The sequence below is a fragment of the Adelges cooleyi genome, unplaced genomic scaffold (genome assembly GCF_023614345.1).
Source record: "Adelges cooleyi isolate 19-005CV unplaced genomic scaffold, UGA_ACOO_1.1 ACOO_flye_CR_arks_rails_tigmint_CR_PRNA_9, whole genome shotgun sequence".
In the NCBI taxonomy this organism is placed as follows: Eukaryota; Metazoa; Arthropoda; class Insecta; order Hemiptera; family Adelgidae; genus Adelges; species Adelges cooleyi.
The window spans coordinates 7,390,931-7,409,952 of NW_026096579.1; the positions used below are offsets into that span (position 1 = coordinate 7,390,931).

The following is a 19,022-nucleotide window of genomic DNA, read 5'->3' on the forward strand; positions in this document are numbered from 1 at the left end:
TCGCGGCGGCCCCCGATATTGATAAGAACCTTCTTATCTATGTCTGTGGCCGCGACGCGGCGTCCGGACTAGGGTTCGAAAACAAGGCAATAACCTGGAATGTTTACCTGGCGGAGGGGATGGAAAATACTGTTATCAATTATTGTCATTGTTGATAACAATAATAATATGTCGTCTTTGCCTTTTTTCCTACCACCTATATAAACTATATTATTACAATAAAATTGTTTGCCCCGTTAAATTTTCATTCGATCATGGTAAATTTCTCCGAACAATAAAAGCGATCGCAGATCAGGACTATTGAAATCAAATCGTAAAATAGTTTTTTTTAATTTTAATAATTACACTAAACGACAAATTATTAAAAAAAAATCATTAAAAACAAACATTTCCAATCGTAAAAAAAAGTATACCGTAAAAACATTTTTGTTTTAATTGCTCATGAAAAGGAACTTTCGTTTAATTCATGTTATTTATTTTTGGTCTTAATAATAATAATTTTATTTTGATCTACATTTCTGCCGGCGTTGACTGATGTATGGGGTTTATTTGACAGTAAGTCAATCGTTTTCTATAATTTAGACTTTCCTAGATTTGTAATTGATTGGTAATTTTGCTTAGCCAATAATAATGACGATTGATATTAACTGATGGAAGATCGAACAAGTGTAAATTCCAACGAGTCCGTCAGTACCAGCGACGAATATGAAATTATTCCCGAGAACGCATTAAATGTAAATTTGCTATTTTTTCCTAATGGATGTACATTTTGAATAATTATATGAAAATTTCTACTACCTATTTTGTTATAATTTTTAGATATCTAATAGCCGACCCGAGTTAAATATAGGCGGCAATGGGGATTTGGAACATTTGAAAAAGTGTCTCAACGAGATATTAGACGAAGAGGCCAACTACAATAACTTCACAAATAACATCATGGACGATAAAGACACGAGCTGTTGCAATACACAACAGTTGCCGAAGAATACAGATTTTGTTTCCGATAATCTCGGTAAATTACTAAACCAATAATTATTAAATGTAATGACGACCAAAGTAATTAATTAATAATTATCTGTGATTAGACTCGTTAGTTTATAATGGTTTTTTTTATCGTATGTACTGAAATTATCTTATGTAATTGAAGGACACAGGGGAAAAACGGTAGTAGGCACACTATGAAAATATTAGAGTATAGCAAAAACAAAATTCGTGAATTCCTCTTCCTCTTACATAAGAACAAAAAAAATCGTATTAAATGCTATACTAATAAAAAATGTATTTATTTAAACAATCTATTGACAAAAATAAAAAAAATAATGGCATAAATAAAAAAAACTATTTGAAAAAAAAAATGTTCATAATGTGACAACTACCGTTTTTCCCCTGTGCCCTTTAATTGTCATTAATACCTTTTAGCAGGAAATTAGTAGACTTGTATTATAAAAATAATAACTTAAGTTATAACATTAAATACTTCATTATTGTTATCATTAAATTGTTCTTAGACATTATACAAAAAGGCACAATGTTTGATGGGATTTGCTATCTGGGATCGGCTAGTATAACACAACCCAAAGAAAAAACAGAAATATTGAGAATTATGGCCATATTAAACAGGGAACGTGTTTCCGGACAAGATATGAAAATTTCCGTATCAATACCAGTGTCGTCCGAAGGAGCTGTAATGTAAGTGTTCAGTGGTTAATGTGTAGTAAAATAATTGAATAGTTAATTTAAGTTTCAATTTTAATAAATGATTAAATATTTTATTAGCTTGTTTGACGCAACGACCAACACTATAATAGCCCGTTATGAGATCGAAAGCATAATGTTCTATGCCAATGGCGTAAACGGTACAAAAGAAGCATCGTGTTTTGCGTTTAGCTGGGCGCATGGAGAAAACAAAGAAAATGCTCTATACCAATGCCACGTTTTTCGTTGCTCTATTCCGGAAGCAGTATGTATTATTTTTTTCTATTTAAATACTTAATTAACAATTAGTTAGATAAAATATTAATAATGTGTAGTTATAATCTTACCATTTCGTATTGTATAAAAGCCATATTATAATGTAGATAACTTATAATTATAGTAAAATTAAATCTTTTTTTTTTCTCTCTTTACTAATTACAATTATTAATTATGTATTAATGCTACTACATTAAATACGTTAATACACACGCACAATACAGGTATAAAGATTTTATTATACTATTTTTTTTCACTTGTTATTGAGCCACTAGGTCGTGTTCAAAAATAATATTTTTCTGTCGTAACAGTTGTTCAAACAGACTAACCATGATATATTCTGTTTTGACAGGTGAATCGCGTTTCAAATTGTTTTGTAAAAGCCTTTCAAAAAGACTCCAAGTCCGTAACGAGTTCTACGTCGCCAGAGTTGGGTTCGAATATAACTTTAGACATGCAAAACAAAAATGGTTCAAATGAAATATATATCTTTGAAGTGAGTTTGGAAATCAAAGAAGACGATGGAAAGGTATAGTTTTTATAATTCTATAGCAAAAATAATTGGTTTAAAGTCTTGATTACGCTGGGCAAATTTACTTGAGTGAGTTTTACAAGTTTTTACTTGCCGTTGAGTTGTTAGCAAATTGGCCTATAGCGTAATCGAGGCTTTCTCAAGCTTATTTTAATTATGTATAAACTGATTAGGGAGGATTCATATCAGTGCCGAGGGATCGGAATTTTCTCAAACTACGAGCAAACGTAGAAAAACAAGTCTGTTTAACCATCAATCAAGTGGTGTCTGGAACACAGCAGCGAATACTGCAACTAGAACGATGTTTTGGCGTTCTCGTTTGTCCGGGCCGTAACGTCAAACAAAGCGACATGCAACTTTTGGACATGGTATGTATATTGTGATGTTATACCGTAATCGCAATGAACACATTGTTTTTACCACTTAGGTGTCCATGGGAACTGATTTATCGGACACTGACGGAAACAACACTATTTATTTGATCACCGGACACTGGGATCCTTCGGACAAAGTTTTTGAACCTCTCAATAGCGAAACTCAATGTTCTTATATTACGGTGGCTGTAGATTTGGTCATGCGTAAAATAAAAGAACCCGTTCGCCTGGCCATCGAAACTCCTATCAAAGTGTACGCATCCAATGAAAGGTTTTGGGTTTTTGGCCGTAAACAAGTTACCCATCAGTTTTACTTAAATTTACAGCAAGTGAGTACTTATGTCGTTAATATCGCCGCAAATCGAGTGTTAATATTATGTTATGAACGTTTTAACTTGATTTTTTTTCATTTCCAAGATCAACGTAGGCAGTTCCGATATTGAATACAAACTCTTAAACATCGATACTTCCGGCGAAATGGAGAAAAGTCGTCTAAATCTAACATTAAACAATTTGGCCAACTTCATGCGATCTCAAAGTATAAATACCTTGGAGCTTTCGCCCCCCAAAGACGAAGATTTATCGGGTATTTTGAGTATAAAACTTAAATACTTTTTTACTATGCCAACTGTGTGTAATCGATTTGAACGAAAATAGATAACGATGAGCCGCTGGTTAGCGGTACCGGAGACGTTTCGAAAGAGTGCAACGAGGTAGAATTGGAATCGTGGAAAGACGTCTTGTTGAAATGGGTTACGTGTAAATCTCCTCCTGCTCGCCAACTAGCCGAACTAGTCAAAGAAGGTATACCCGAAGCTCTACGCGGCGAAGTATGGTTGCGTTTAGCCAAAGGCGATTTGGATCCTAAGCTCATGGACACTTACAGAATACTACTCACCAAAGTAATTATTTACCCTTTCCGAGTTTTTTGTGTAGAACATTGACATATATTCGGTAGTGTAGTCGTAAGCAAGGATTAGGAACAGAATACATACTTTAACAACAAATATTCTACTTGTTTAACTTATAAATTATTATTATGATATAAAATGTCGATAAAGATTGAAAATGTATTTATAAACTGTTTTTTGTATTATTATTTTAATGTTCATAAACTTAATCTGTTTATTTTTGACAAAAGAACTTGGACTGTTAAAAAAATAGCCTATACTTGTTTACTAAAACTTGCTTTGCTCTGATGAACATTTTTGTTTGTTAACAAATTTGCATAACACTGTTGTTTTTTGTATGTTTGTTCAATAAATTGTAATTTTTCCCAATTTGATTTCATAGGAATGTGATTGTGGCGGAACAATTCAACGAGACATTCACAGGACGTTTCCGGCTCACGACTTTTTCAAAGAAACCGGCGGCATTGGCCAAGACAATTTGTTTCATTTGACCAAAGCCTACGCTGTGTACGACACTGAAGTCGGATACTGTCAAGGTCTGACGTTTCTCGTGGCGACGTTGTTATTACACGTACGTATGTTGTTTCTAAGATTTTAACAGAGCGTCGACTGAAATATGTAACGGTTTGCTATTATTTCACGTTGTAATATTTATGAACAGATGTTTAAATAACGTGTTATTATCTTAACTGTTTTTTTTTTTGTTCCAGATGCCCGAAGAACAAGCGTTTTGTGTCTTGTTAAAACTGATGTACGACTATGGTCTTCGTGAGTTCTACAAAGACGGATTCGAAACGGTCTACTTGAAATTGTACCAGTTGAATAAAATCATGGAAGTATGTTATTTTGAAAAAAAAAGGATTGTTTAAAATATTAGTATTTGTTAATCATCGGATAAATCAGTTTCAAAACCGATCATCAAATTGTCTTATAGGAACAAATACCGCAATTGTACAACCATTTCAACGCCAACGGAATTGAAGCACACATGTATGCGTCTCAATGGTTTCTTACGCTGTTCACAGCCAGGTTTCCGCTTTTCTTCGTGTTCCGCATCATGGACGTCGTACTCCTTCAAGGGTTGGATACCTTGTTCCAAGTGGCGATTGCCTTGTTACAGGTGTGTATTTTCCGAAAAATATGACTACTTACTCATTTCAAAAAAAAAAAATTATTTTGAAAATATATTGTTTTTAGTTTTGTAAAAAAGATTTACTGCAGCTGGATTTTGAAAACATCCTGAAATACTTTCGGGTGACGATGCCGAAAAAAGTTCGAAACGAAGAAGTAGCCAAACGGTTAATAAAAAACGCTTGCGCTATAAAACTAAAAAAACTGAAAAAATATGAACAGCAGTTTTTGGCCCTGAAAGGTGAACGGTGTTTTGCCACAGTTGTTTGTGATAAGTTACAAATATATTTTTACGTTTACAGAGGCCCAAGAAAGTGCTGAAAGTTTTACTAGTGAGTTGGACCAAGTGAAAATGACATTGAAGCAAACCGAGGAAGAAAAAAACCGTCTGGAAGAAGAGCTTGTACGGGTAAGATATGGCGCAGAGCACTAAAACCTAAAAAAAAAATAATAAGAAATTCAATTACAAAAATAAAAAGTTTGTTTAATATTTTACAATAGGTTTTTGGGACTGTCAAAATACAATTGTATTTAAAATAACTCATTATTTTTATATTATCTTTTGTTATTAATTATTTAAATAAAAAATGTCCACGCATTATTATAATTATGCTTAAATGAAATTTTAAACATTTTATATTGCTTAAATTATGTACTTGATTAATATTTTTTTTTACGTTTAGGTAAAAAATATATTAAAGAAAGAAATTAAAAAAGCTGACACAGAAATTACCCGAGACCAGACTATTATCAAAGAATATAAACAAGTAATGTTATCTGCAAAAAAAAATTCTTTATATTTGTTCTTATTAAAACAATTTTTTTTTGTTAGATTTGTCAAAGACTAGATGCAGAACAGGCCTCTATGAAGGCTGTGATAAAATTACTAAAAGTATGTACTTAAAAATATATATTATAGATAACTTATTAGCGTTAGCACAATCTGATGAGAGAAGGCATTGATTGAGATCTGAGGACTATAATTAAAACCAATACCTTTTCTCACTTGGACATCAACTGCTGTAATTAGCCAAATTTTTGTCTTATGAGACCGACCACCTTTGACATATAAATATATATTTATATGTTGAGGTTGTGGGTTTATTTGGCTAGTATAATATAATTTCGTGTTTATTTGTTGTGCAGAATACGTTGGGCGAATGCAGTAGATGCCGGTCGTTCCTCGACACGCCTTTAATCGGCAACGACGCGTGCTCCCAGAGTGAAGTCGCCACCAGTAACGCGGTAGCCGAAGAAAGTATACTTACCAAACGCGTTGCCGAGCTTGAAAACGAACTAGCTCAAACCAAACTGGCGTTGGTAGAGTCGGAATGTCGAAATCAGGTATGTGACAGACGTGTGATTTTATTCGGGTGGTGGCGGCAAAATGTTCATAAAGAAAAACATACATTTATTATTAAGGGTGCCATTTAACAGGATTTAGGTCATAAACTAGGTGTGACGTTTTCCGAACTTCAAGCGTCCAAAAATACGCTAGCGCCGTGGCTGCAAAAAACGTTGACGTCCATTAAAGAAGTGGCCACCAACAAGACAAACGATCAGTTACGCATGATAGTGAGCCGAAGAGATTCGGAACCAAATCCCCATTCCTTTGGCATTTAATGAATCGTATTGTATTCGATGATAAATTTAACGAACAAAAAAAAAAAAAGAAAAGGTTATCATGACTAATAATGTTTGTATACAATAATAACTATGACTAGTATATGTATGATTATAATATAATTAATTATATATAAATTAAGTTGTAATTTCAACAATAACAATAACTAGAAATATATTTGAGCTTCATAGCTTTTAGTAAGTATAAAACGGTATATAATACGTACAACAATTATTGTTAATATATGAGATTAAACATTTCAACACGATATTTATTAGAGTATTTTACGGAAATTAATTATCTTAATTATTTATTAAAGTTTATATACTTTGTATACTATTTTTTACTATTTTCCATAACACTATAAATAACTTACAATAAAAGTAATTGATAAAGCTGCGTTAAAATACAACAACAAATGAAATGTTTATGTCGGAACATTTTTTTTTTTTTTTTGATGAATTTTCTCATAAGGACCGATAAATGTTGGTTACAATTATTTGTTTAACTAATTTGAGTAGTTGTTTTTTTCATTTATATTTTGTTATTACTTAGATTGGAGTGAACTAAAAATTAAACAAAATTGTTATGATTTTTAATTTGTACGATTGTTTTGAACGCTTGTAAATAACGGTAGACAGATCTCCTGTAATATTTTTTATGAACATGTTGTACGCTAATTAAATAAAGACTTATAATATAATATATATATATATAAATATACATATACATTTTATTTACTATTTATCAATAATTAATAATTTTAATGATCTTTCTCACGCCCAAATACTTAAATGTATAGTTTTTTATTTATTTTTTTCTGTTTATTTTTTTTTTTACACGTTTAACATTCTGAATGCAAGCAGTTTTATGAACGCTTGATTTTTGTTAGCTAGTATTGTTAATATATTATAAAAAACTTAAGGGACGATCGTTACAATTTACACAGCTTTAACGTAGTGCCTTATATTAACACTAACATGTAATATTATGTGTACCGTGTAAACAGTAGTAAAAAAAACAAGATTGTGAGTTCATAAAAATGTTATAATAATAAACACATAAACTGACTTTAATTGTTATTATTTACAAATCTTTAAATAGTTTACAAAATATAACACGATTTTTTGTCAAAAATTTCTTCTTTATGATTTTTATGTTAAAAATTTAAGATCTATAAATTTAAAGGGTTGGCGAAAACATGGTTTGTTTTCAATCCATTCTAGTTGAACTTTTTTCTAAAAACTTAAAAGCGGTTTTTGTTTTTAAAAAAAAAAATACTAGTGTTTAAATAGTTATTAAAAAATAAAAATGTATTTATACAAAAAATCAAACAGTAAATATAATTATAGTTTTCTAGTAGGCACTACTGATCTACTGGGGGATCACTTAAAAATAATCACCCTGTGCAGGAAAAACCCAGTGAAATATTATTGACCTTTTCGGATTGCCATTAAAATGGGTAGACACATATCCTTATTCGGTAAAACGATGTAGATTTTTTATAGGGCAAATATTTGAACATCATTAGACTGAAAATAAAATCTAGTTTGACCTTACGACATAAATTAACACCTACCACCTATTCAAAAGTCTGCAGATACCTAGGTGTGTAGTATTGCGAAAATACAATTATTTGAATAACAAAATATATTTTATGTATAAATAATAAATATTCTCACGAGTTGCCGTTTGGTCGATAATTTTTACTATTTCGACCGAAATGGCATAACTCGATTTGTGCGAAAGGCCTCAAAAAGTTTGGGGGGTAATTTAATTTTTAAGCTAATTAAACAATTAGCTTAAAAACCGTACGAAGGTGTAACTTTGGGAGAGTTGTAATTTTGTTACTAAATGTATACAATATTGATAATCCGCAGGTAGGTACAGCTCGTTAACAGCAGATAGTAGGTACACTGTCTATGTGTAAAGTCCTCATAAAAAAAAAAAATATATATATCGTTTTGTCTCCAGAAAAAACCACCGACTTTACGGGGATTCGCGATGCCGTTTCTCACCGACGTCGCCGTTTGTTACAATAGAAAACAAAATCAAATTAAAAAAAAAAAAATAACGAAACCCATTTGGATTTTAACACTCTCGCGAATGAGACACACGCGTTATATTAGTCGGCTTTCGCCGGTCTGTACATAATATCGTACAAGGTAGGTGGTAGAGGCGCCTCTGTGTAACGGCACCGTAAAGAAACGACGACGGAGGGGGGGGGGGGGGAGGTAGCTTAAGTACAAGAAAAAGGCGCGTAAAAATTCAAAATTGCTCGCAAGGGGTTAAAAAAGGCGAGCGGAGTTTTCATTATGATATGCGCGATTTCCCTCGTTGGCGGCGGCGGCGGCGACGGTTGTTATAATATAATATGTATGTATATAATATCCGCCGTCTTTGCTTAATCATAAAACCCGGCCTTGTGCACTAGCATACAAGAATACCTCGTCTTAATTTTTTAGCCGGCTCGCTTACAACACACACACACACAAGTCTCGAAGTCACCCCCTCACCCCCCCAGAGTGACGGGGGTGTTTTTTAACGGTCTCCGGGGGCCAGTTTTTGCGCGCCGCGTTTCGCCGGGGGATGCGCTCCCGCCGTTTCTGGCGCGAACAAAATTAATTATACAACCGGCACCCCCTCGCCTACCGCCGCCCAAAGTGGGTTTTTCCGAATTAAGGCCGGACTCGCCCCCCCCCCACGCGAAACAAGAATTTTAAAAATCTTTAATTTAGCGTTAAACGAGGAAAAAAATCCGTCAAAATCTGAACTTTGTCCGGATATGATTGTATAGTGTTAGAGGTGACTGTGAGCTATTCCGTACGTTACCCGTTCGATTATCGACAAGCGTGAAATTGATATCGTTTTTTTTTTTTTTTACATGCTTTTCTTTAGCTCGCTAACACGGTGGTACACGTTTGTGCGGGTATTTTTCAAATCTTGCAATATCAATATAACCCCACTTCCCGATGTCGCAGAGGGCTGAAACCTCGGCACGGACACTCGTCTTGGACGACAATACAATATCCTGTAATCGTATTGGGACTCGGGCATCCAGGTCGCCCTACACAGGGTCAACTGTGGGGGTCGTTTCACTTAAAATTTCATGTTTTTCCAAAGATTCCAAAATTAATTTAATAATCTATTCGGCGATTATTAAATACCTTTAACAGGACTAAAAAGTAAAAGAATAAAAATAAAAAAAAAACTTTTTTTAAAAACATGCTTTTCTAAAAAAAAAAAAAAAATAGTAAAAAGGGAACTAAAAAGTAAAAAATAATTTTATTACGAGAACAATTTACCAATCGATTGTAGCATATTTTATTTAAAATGGCAATTACTTTGAAAATTAACTACAATTTTAAATAATGTTGAACATCTTTAATTTTTGACTAAAAAGAAAAGCGTGGGCCCAATTCAACAAAGACCAAATTAATTGAGTTAAGTAATATGAAATGTATGTGTCACACACAAATATTAAACTAAATTTAAATTACAAAAGAACTTACAATATAAAACATTATCTGATAAATTAATTAGGGATAAATTTATTATATTAAATTATATCATTTTTGTGTAATATAATCATTTTTAATGGTTTTGTAAACTCTGCGTTTTTTTTTTGTTACCTGTATTATTAATTTGAAAGTTTATAAGTTATATTGACCTGACTGGAAACAAATTTTATAATATTATTAATTTTATTGAAATCGTTGAATTATATTATTATTATTGTTGTTTGTAAAACTAAAACCAAGTCTCAGAAGTGTATACCCTGTACATAATGTACTTAAAACATTTTTTTGGTTATTTTTTTAAAAATTATTTTGAAGTTTTAAGTTTTTGTGTAACGTTAAAGACTAGTTGTAACCAAAAATTCAATGTAAAAAAAAAAATGTAATATACAATATTTATTTTTATTAATAAATTATGAACAATTAAATTAAAATTTTCTTTAAAAAAAAAAACACAATTAAAATAAAATAGTTATAAAACATTTTTAATTTTCATCTGGTAATATTAATTTATTTTGTATACTATTTATAATTCTCTATTCTTCAAAAAAAAAAATCTTATGTTTTCATTAATTCATTAGTATCTTAAGATAAAAAAAATAAAGAATAAAATATGCTGAAAATATTAAACATTTCCGTGAGTATGAAAAAAAAAACCAAAATATGCAAAAACAAACCATTAAGTTTTGATTCTTTAAAATGCAATTAAAATTTGTAGGTATAGCTTCTTATTTTTAACCGTTCTGTAAAAACATGCAAATGCATAAACTTCCAAATAGGCTACATAATTTCCTAAAATATACTTAACTCGATGACATATTTTGTTGTCAATAGTTTAATAGATCATTGACAAGGATCATTGTAGCATAAACGTTAAAGTCATTTTGAGTTTTTTAATCAAGTACGTTTAAAAGTCGAATTTCTTAACTTAAACCTCTCCAACGACTTGTTACGGTATTTGGTGTTATTCTTAGGTACCTACACAATAAGATGGAATATGATGAGGTCGAAAAGATTACAGATTTTAACTCTTAAATACATATTATAAGGTATAAAGTACCCATGTACTTTAAGGATCTGTAGTTTTGACATCATTGTTACAATAAATATAACTAATAAGAATTGATAACAACTTGGATTAATTTAATATTGTCTTATCAGGTTTAAAAAAAAAAAAAAAATAGTCCACATTGAAAAAAAACTGGTTGATGAGAACATCACATTTCTATACAACTTCAAAATTAAGTTGGTATGAATGTATTGTTGATATAACATACAAATATGGGTAGACTTGGGTAGGTTTAATCCACTCTTAAACTTTAATAGCCTCTCAAAAAGAAGAAGATTAAAGGTAGTAAAGGTAGGTTTAAAGTGATTGTGATGATCTTCGCAGCGCACGCTGTCTGACAAGTAGAATTGAACGGCCAATTTCCCAGAAAAAAAAAATGTAAGCAATAAAGATAGAGGAACTCAAAATAGGGGAGTTTGTCAGTTAAAAAGAGGGGAGGGTAAACGACAAGTGAATATTGGCGTTTTTAAATGGTGTTAACAGGCATTTCTAAAGTTTATTTTCATTGCACGGTAGAGTAACTTTAATATGAATTTTAATCTATAGCAAACAATATTAATTGAGCATGTTTTATGGAGAGAAAAAATTATTGAGAACACAGAAAAATAAACGTAGTTATTTTCCCTTTGGCCTTAGCCCGCAAAATTAAAATTAAAATTTAATTTAATTTTACACGCCTGTATGTCGTTTAGTGTGGACAATAAAATGGCATAATACGGTGTGTGTGTGTAAAGTATAAGGTAAATCATTCGACGATTAGGCATGAATAATGCATTATGTAAAACTTCAGATACTTCAGATCATAAATCATTCGACCAATAACACAAATAATAAGGTTATGCGAGCGACGATCCATGCTCGTTAATAATTAATCGCTCAAGTATAATATTACCGTGAATTAGACAATACAGGGTGATCTTTTTAATAATATGGTTAATATGGACAATATGGTTTAATAAGAAAAATTACATTTTTTTTCAAATTTATTTTAAAAAGTAATTAATTTTAAATGTACTTAACATTTTAAACAACTATTTTCAAAATGTATAAGAGATAAAAAGTTAGAACGGGAGGGGAAGCGCGTGCAGATAAAAATAATACTACCTACACTTCACCTTTCCCCTCCTGTCCTAAACTTGAAACTTCAAAAACTTCAAGAATAATTGTCCAAAACTAGTTATCGACCGGTCAACATTTTTAGTACATTATTCTCAATTAAATAAGTTAATGAAACGTATGCGTTTTACCATTTAAGTTTTAAAAGTTTCTATAAAAAAAAAATAGAAAAAAATGTGCAAAATTAAGATCACATTACCTATATAAAAACATAATGGAAAAAAAAACATGTAATTTCTTATTAAACCTTATTAAATATTAAGTGGTTAGCAATAAAATGATCACCCTGTATAATGTACATTACCAGGTGCCACCGCAGGGGGTAATGTGCTTAAGCGCAGTGGCGCCTAATGAGATTTTCTAAAAAAAAAATAATAATAAAAAAACATACATTTATCGTCCATGCTTCATTTATCAATTATCTTAGCACACGAATTTGTTTTTTATGTAACATATTATGTAAATCATTAATGTGTCTTTGATTTTTTTAAATATTTTTTACATATGACGTTATTTTGTTAGGTGGGTATACCTAGTAGTATACCTATACTCGTTATACACCATAAACATAAATCAATATCTATTTAAAAATTAGATTAAAAAGAAGAGGAGAGAAAATCAGACGAGTCAATTGCAAAAAATGCTAAATCTTGTGTCTGGCCAAAAATTAAACAGTGTAATTCTTCCCCTCCAATATTTAGTAAACCATCCAAAAAATGAACATTTTTACAGATATTGAAATTGGTCGAAATAATTTTCAATTTGTATGGAATATTTTTTAGATAATAATACATTGCAAACGGTATACGTTGACAAACCAACAGACCAATAAAAAACCTTTACAGGGGTTGGCAATTTTTCTTTAATTCCCCTTTTATTTTTTGTGTAGACTTGACACTGCAAGTCTGTAAATTAGACTGAGTTAGATCAAGAGTGGAGTTTTAACATATTATGCAATTCTCAGCCCCTGACACCACTGTGCTGACTTTTAGTAACAATGTATACAATTTCATTGGGTTTATAATTTGTGGTCTGCGCGACAGTGTTGTGAAACGATATTGGTTTGAATTGAATACAAATATTTAAACTGTCCAAAACGTAATAACATTATTTTGTACTAGGACAGAGACGAACACATAATTGAACACACGACCGATTTGAAGCTTCTCGTTGCAAACGTCACTCGGCCTGCATAACAATACGTTTTGATAATATTGTTTTAATGTAAAAAAAATAATCCCAACAAGGTTGTGTATGTTATTAATGTTTTGTAGGTATATGGTTGGGGTGAGTGTGCCGGCCGTTAAGCTTGTGCACGGGGAGTTAAAATAATAATAACAAAAAAAAAAAAAAAAACAACAACCCCTGTCCCTCGCGACACGTTACAAATGAAATATGTAATTTTTAATTATCGTTATTGCGTATAGTGACCGGCTATTTAATAAACACTAATAAAGCCAGCACGCGTTAGGTTGTTGTTACGTGCCATGGCCGTGGTTTCCGATAACAAATCGCTGTTAAATGATTAGTTATTATTATTTTTTTTTTTTTTTAACTAGTGGGTAGTACAATGATAAACGATTCGGATACACGGTAGAATAATAAAGCAATAATTATTAATCGCTATAATATCAGCCTATGCTTATTTAGAAGAAAAAAAACCCGTTTAATATATTATCGCGGTGATAAGATATCAGATGATAACAGTAAAAAGGATAAGGGTTTTAAAAACGTATTTTATCATGTAGAGTACCAACCGCTCAACGATAAATACTTATTTTTCTTTTGTGTGGTCATACTGGTTTTAGTCCTTTTTGTTTACTTCACTATTGCATAATAACAGCTATTATAGTGTATTAGTATGTTAGTTCATCTCTTTATATTATTAATCCATGTTTAGTAGGTACTCAAGGAAGATTGTTTCAAAATTAAAATACATTATTTCGTTTTGAACGAATTCAATAACGTATTAAATAACGAATAAAAATATTATTTTTAAAACAATTTTAAATTTTAACCGTAAATCATTTTTTTTTTTATAGGCCCAAGATCAAATAAAAACCCTACTCGATGCACTAAATAAATACGTCATTTTCAGCACCGCGCCGAAGTTAAAATGTACAATATTGTTATTTGATATTTAAAGAAAAAAAAAATGTCTGGAATTAAGTAATAGTATTTGCCCTTATTATTATTATTAGAAAACTATGCGAGATTAAACAATCAAAAACTTCCAGCCGTTTTTCGGGTTGGAATTTCGAGTCTTGCGGCAAGCATAAGTTTGAGCGGGGAAAGGCTTTTAATTAATGGAAACGCTAATAAGTCATCTCTAGCTCTCTTGTAAAATAGTATAACCATCCCCTCACCCTCCCCCCTATTTCATCATTTTGTGGTTCCCTTCTCGTTTTATTGGATCTTTTTCCGGGACACGTATTTTGCGTTGTTTAATATTTGATTTTGACCGACAAGGGTTTTACTTTAACATGGTCCGCCCATAGGTATAGGCAATGGTAATAATATTGCCTCCGGGGTCGTAAATGATTTTCAAAGATTGTTAGTTTGATTTAAAACATATTTCTTTTTGCCCGGCGTTGGGCATTTTACGACTACCGGAGACGAAAAAATCATGTATTAAGTCAACAAAATAACGACCGGAATCCCCTAGGGTCGACTAGTATATTATATATGAAAACCTTTGAATGTTTTTTCCATCCCCTTTGAGACCGGTAAACGTGTGGTACCTATATGTGTCCTTTGACCGCACTAGCACTAGAATAAAGAAAAAAAAACTACAGCACTGTCGATAAATATTTACTCAGAACGGTAAGTACGGTCCATGTATATTTATTAGGTAATTCTTGAATTAACTCTAAACACGACCGGTGCACCTGAATAGACTATGCAATCCAAAAATTTGATAGTTTTAAACTACTCAAGAGTGCGTCACATCTTGGTACCCTATATTTAATAAGAACTAAAATATAGGCGAGTTTCTAATGGAACTTGATACCAAGCAAACATATTTTGTAAAGTCTTATCATTGATTATTGGATTTTTACACAAGCGTAGCAAAGAAAAATCCATATTATAGTTATTAAAAGCAAAAAAAGAAATGTTAAAATTCAAACAAACCCTTTTTTTTTACTAAATATACTTAATTTACACTCGTTTTCTCTTAAAATTATTGAAATTTTGTAGTTTTCCTTTTTTTTTGGAGACTAAAGTGTGACTTTATATTGTTTTTCAATATTAGACAATATTCAAATTTTTATCTTATTTATTTTCTTCCAGAGCTCTGTCAATTTTCAAAATTTAAATGGCAACGTATAATATACTAATATATTTTATTTAATTCATTTTTTTTTTGTAGATGTATAATAGTATTAAATAACATAACAATTTTTTCGAAAAGAAACACTACAGAACTTTTGCAATTATTTCAAGAGATTTGAGTGTCTTATCCTTAATGAATTACTCTGTACATATATATATATATATATATATACACAATTGTTTACCACCGAAATGGCTATAACTCAAACAAAGCATATTATACGTTGGACAATTATACGTTAAAGCCAATAACAATTAACCTGAAATTCAGTTTTTCGTTTTATGTTGTTTATACTTCTCTCCTTAATGATTATAGTCAAGGCCGAGGCCCTGTAAAAGCCGGATCCGTCGGTGGTTTTGTACGATATTATTATTATGGTCGAACGAATTACAATTAGTAATAACACCCAAGTCATACATTATGTATAAGTCGCCATATATTATCGCCACAATCTAGTGGGGTAATTGCTGAAATAATTACACTGTTGTTATATTGTCAGACCGGTCGAATGTGTGTATTTCATCCATCCCTCGGTCACCGTGTACTGTGATTGGTGGTCTTAGGTATAATAATATTATGCTTTCAGTCTGATTTTTACAGTGCCGTTCTGCACTGTAATCTCATATGATAATAATTAACACTCACTTAATTCTCGGCCAATCATCAACCGACACGCAGGTTATGGTACTTACTTGAAGACGTTTTCCGTGACGCACACGATATGCCTAACAACAGCTGTTGTGGTGTACATTTTTTGTCTCTCTTAAATATAATATAATATAATGTAGTTGATACTTACAGCCTTCAGGTATGTGAGCACTGGCCGCGTAACACGTATATTAAGATGGTTCCAATATGTGTTTACATTGTCCATTCCTCGGTTTACGATTTATGCGTCATAAACGACGGTTTTATTGACCGAAGCTATTTCCTGTTTATGGGAAAGTGTGACATTTTTTCACCCCAAAAATAAATTCTTCATTTGAAAACCAAAACGCACGCATCAAAATATGCAGTTGTGCACTGGACAGTTGTACTGTTGTGGCAACAGCAGCTTAACAACCCCCCCCCCCCCAAAAAAAAAAAATCCTAAATGAATTCCATTGCAGTATAGATGCACACTGCAGTATTGTATTTCAGATTTTAATTTGTTAAAAACAAATGTAATACCAAGCTGTCGGATCTCGACCCATTTTCCCTCTCATCCGTGAACCTATTTAACAATAAAATAAAAAGCTGCAAATTTGAACTATTTATTATAATTGCGGATATAGGACAAGAAAATTAATAATTATTTATAGATAGAGGATAGCTTGAATGGCAGAATTCGAGTAACAAAGGAGAAGGAATTGAGATAACGGCTAATTTATAAATTAATTTAAAACTAATTATCAACTTTGAGAATTGCACACACGGGGCCAAATTTGTGCTATTGAAGTCTCGAAACATCAACTAGACATTTAATCAATAAACTAAATAAAAACAATCAACTTCAAAGCGGTTAATAAGAAACCGTTAAAAATGTCTAATATTGGTCGAGATGTCTTTATTTCACTACAGCAACCACGTTGCGATACAAACATTATTGCTTATCAGTTATAATATTAACACATTATCATGTTAAGACACGGAAGCTTTAGTAAAGACAATGATTTTTAGCAGATGTTGAAGGATTTTTACTTGTGTGTTGTGTGTTTTTACTCTACGTGTCCGACTGTCTGTGCGGTGTTACCCTACAATAATAGATCTAGTTATAAATCTCGCAGACTAATGAGTTTTTATGTTGAAAACTATTTCATCGGACACTATATTATTATATATATATATATACAGATAGGTATATGTGTGTGTGTGTGTGTGGTATGCGCAGTAGGAAAACCTTAAACGTTAAAAGTTTTGTCCGGTCGGTTCTGCCGCAAATTGAATCCCGTGGGACATACACGTGGTCTATGTGTGTGTATGTATGTATATATATATATATATATACAGTGAAGTTGCCGGCGGTGATGTAATGTTTTTGGGGGGTAGGCACACAGTACAGTTGCGAAAATGAAAAGGGAGATCGAAAGGGATTGATGGGGCGAGCCGGCGCGTCGAAACGACGTGACACACGAGGTTCATTTAGCCGGTCCGGTTGATTACTGTTGTTGCGGCGGCCCTCCCCTCGCCCCGTGCCCTCTCACACACCACCCCCCCCCCCTCCACGTCTGTCCCTCGACCTATCTCTTTCCTTTCCCGACGGCCAAGACGATAATGGCCAAGACTGTGACTGCATAAACGATATACGTCGCCGATTTCACCGTCATCGCCTACTGCGTCCCTGTTGTCATCTTGTGACATTCCGCTGTTGGCATGTTGTTATGTACCTACCCGCTATACATCTCCTTCTCCCCGGGGACCCAACTCGTCGACGTGGCCGGAGACCAGAGACTTTATAATATTGTGTTTCGCCGCCACCGGGCCAAAACAATAGCATCGCATCATAGGGGAGCCTATCTGGTAATTTCCAACCAACCCCCCCCCCCCCGTTTCCAGTCTAACATTCTAAACCACTCGGTCCAATCAGGATTGACAACCGTTTATCTGTCGGTCAAAGGCCTAAGCTCGAATGATCATAAACTAAATTAGACTAAAAAACCCTAGTACAGTGGGGGTGTAGTCACAGGACTGTAGCAATTATTACAACAGTTCAGCGTGATGAAATCACTTTAAGGGAAAAAAAACACGCTTCGATGCGAATCTTTAGACGGATAGAAAATTCAATACCGATAAAACTCATTGTAAAGGAAATAATGTGCCAAAAATTGTAATTTTAGTTTAAGGGTGTGCATGATTTGGGGTTGATCGTCTGTTCTGTAGAGTATACTAATCATTTGTTGCCGCTGTTACCCATACATATAGTAATAGACAATTTAAAGACTATTTTTATTTCAGATACCTTCTGACTGTTGACACATGACAACCTGAGAATTGTATATGACACAAGTGTGACTATTTCCTTTTGTTTTTTCTTTTATGAAAAAAAGTTTGATAATATGTTACTGTCCTATTCTAGATCTACCTATAGTATTATTTTCAGACCTTAAATCTCAAAACTACACCTAAAAAACCGAAATAGAGAAAAATATGTGTACAACCCCTTCTGGCGGAAAGGGCTTATAATATTTTTTTTTGTCTTTTCAATTTATATTAATTTTACTATAGCTAAAGAATTTTCTTCTTTATCTTCGACTTACACTTCCAACTACATGGTGTCAGCAACCCTCGTCCTACACCTCCATAGGGTTCGATCTTCTACATCTCGTTCAATCATCCTCATATCACTCTCTATTCCGTCTATCCGTCTTTTTTTCGGCCTTGCTCTTCCTTTCTTTCCCTCTACATTCATCTTCATATCACCTCTCGCTGTAGCACTCTTTACTATAGGTAAACAATATCT

At 32.4% G+C, this 19,022-nt stretch overlaps 1 protein-coding gene across 3 annotated transcripts; it reads left to right on the forward strand.

Annotated features, from left to right (window-relative positions):
• The first annotated feature begins 187 nt into the window (after nucleotides 1-187).
• On the forward strand, nucleotides 188-6,599 carry LOC126846857 (rab GTPase-activating protein 1-like). 3 transcript variants are annotated; one of them, XM_050586677.1, is made up of 19 exons: nucleotides 188-555; nucleotides 622-734; nucleotides 820-1,015; nucleotides 1,512-1,692; nucleotides 1,780-1,963; nucleotides 2,327-2,503; nucleotides 2,680-2,874; nucleotides 2,934-3,209; nucleotides 3,298-3,466; nucleotides 3,538-3,782; nucleotides 4,174-4,362; nucleotides 4,502-4,627; nucleotides 4,726-4,911; nucleotides 4,989-5,163; nucleotides 5,225-5,331; nucleotides 5,606-5,689; nucleotides 5,755-5,814; nucleotides 6,069-6,266; nucleotides 6,360-6,599. In XM_050586677.1, exons 2-19 carry the CDS (start codon nucleotides 651-653, stop codon nucleotides 6,543-6,545), a joined length of 3,018 nt encoding a protein of 1,005 aa, XP_050442634.1. In that variant the 5' UTR covers nucleotides 188-555; nucleotides 622-650; the 3' UTR covers nucleotides 6,546-6,599. The 3 variants fall into 3 exon arrangements, with proteins under 3 accessions (XP_050442634.1, XP_050442636.1, XP_050442635.1); XM_050586679.1 differs by having other exon boundaries at nucleotides 6,379-6,502; XM_050586678.1 differs by having other exon boundaries at nucleotides 6,345-6,463.
• The last annotated feature ends 12,423 nt before the right edge of the window (nucleotides 6,600-19,022 follow it).

Excerpts from the sequence above, each read along its gene's own strand:
- LOC126846857 (XM_050586677.1), top strand. The coding sequence starts at position 651 with ATGGAAGATCGAACAAGTGTAAATTCCAACGAGTCCGTCAGTACCAGC. Across the intron at positions 5,164-5,224 it reads GCAGTTTTTGGCCCTGAAAG|AGGCCCAAGAAAGTGCTGAA; the intron begins GTGAACGGTGTT and ends TTACGTTTACAG. Across the intron at positions 5,332-5,605 it reads TGGAAGAAGAGCTTGTACGG|GTAAAAAATATATTAAAGAA; the intron begins GTAAGATATGGC and ends TTTTACGTTTAG.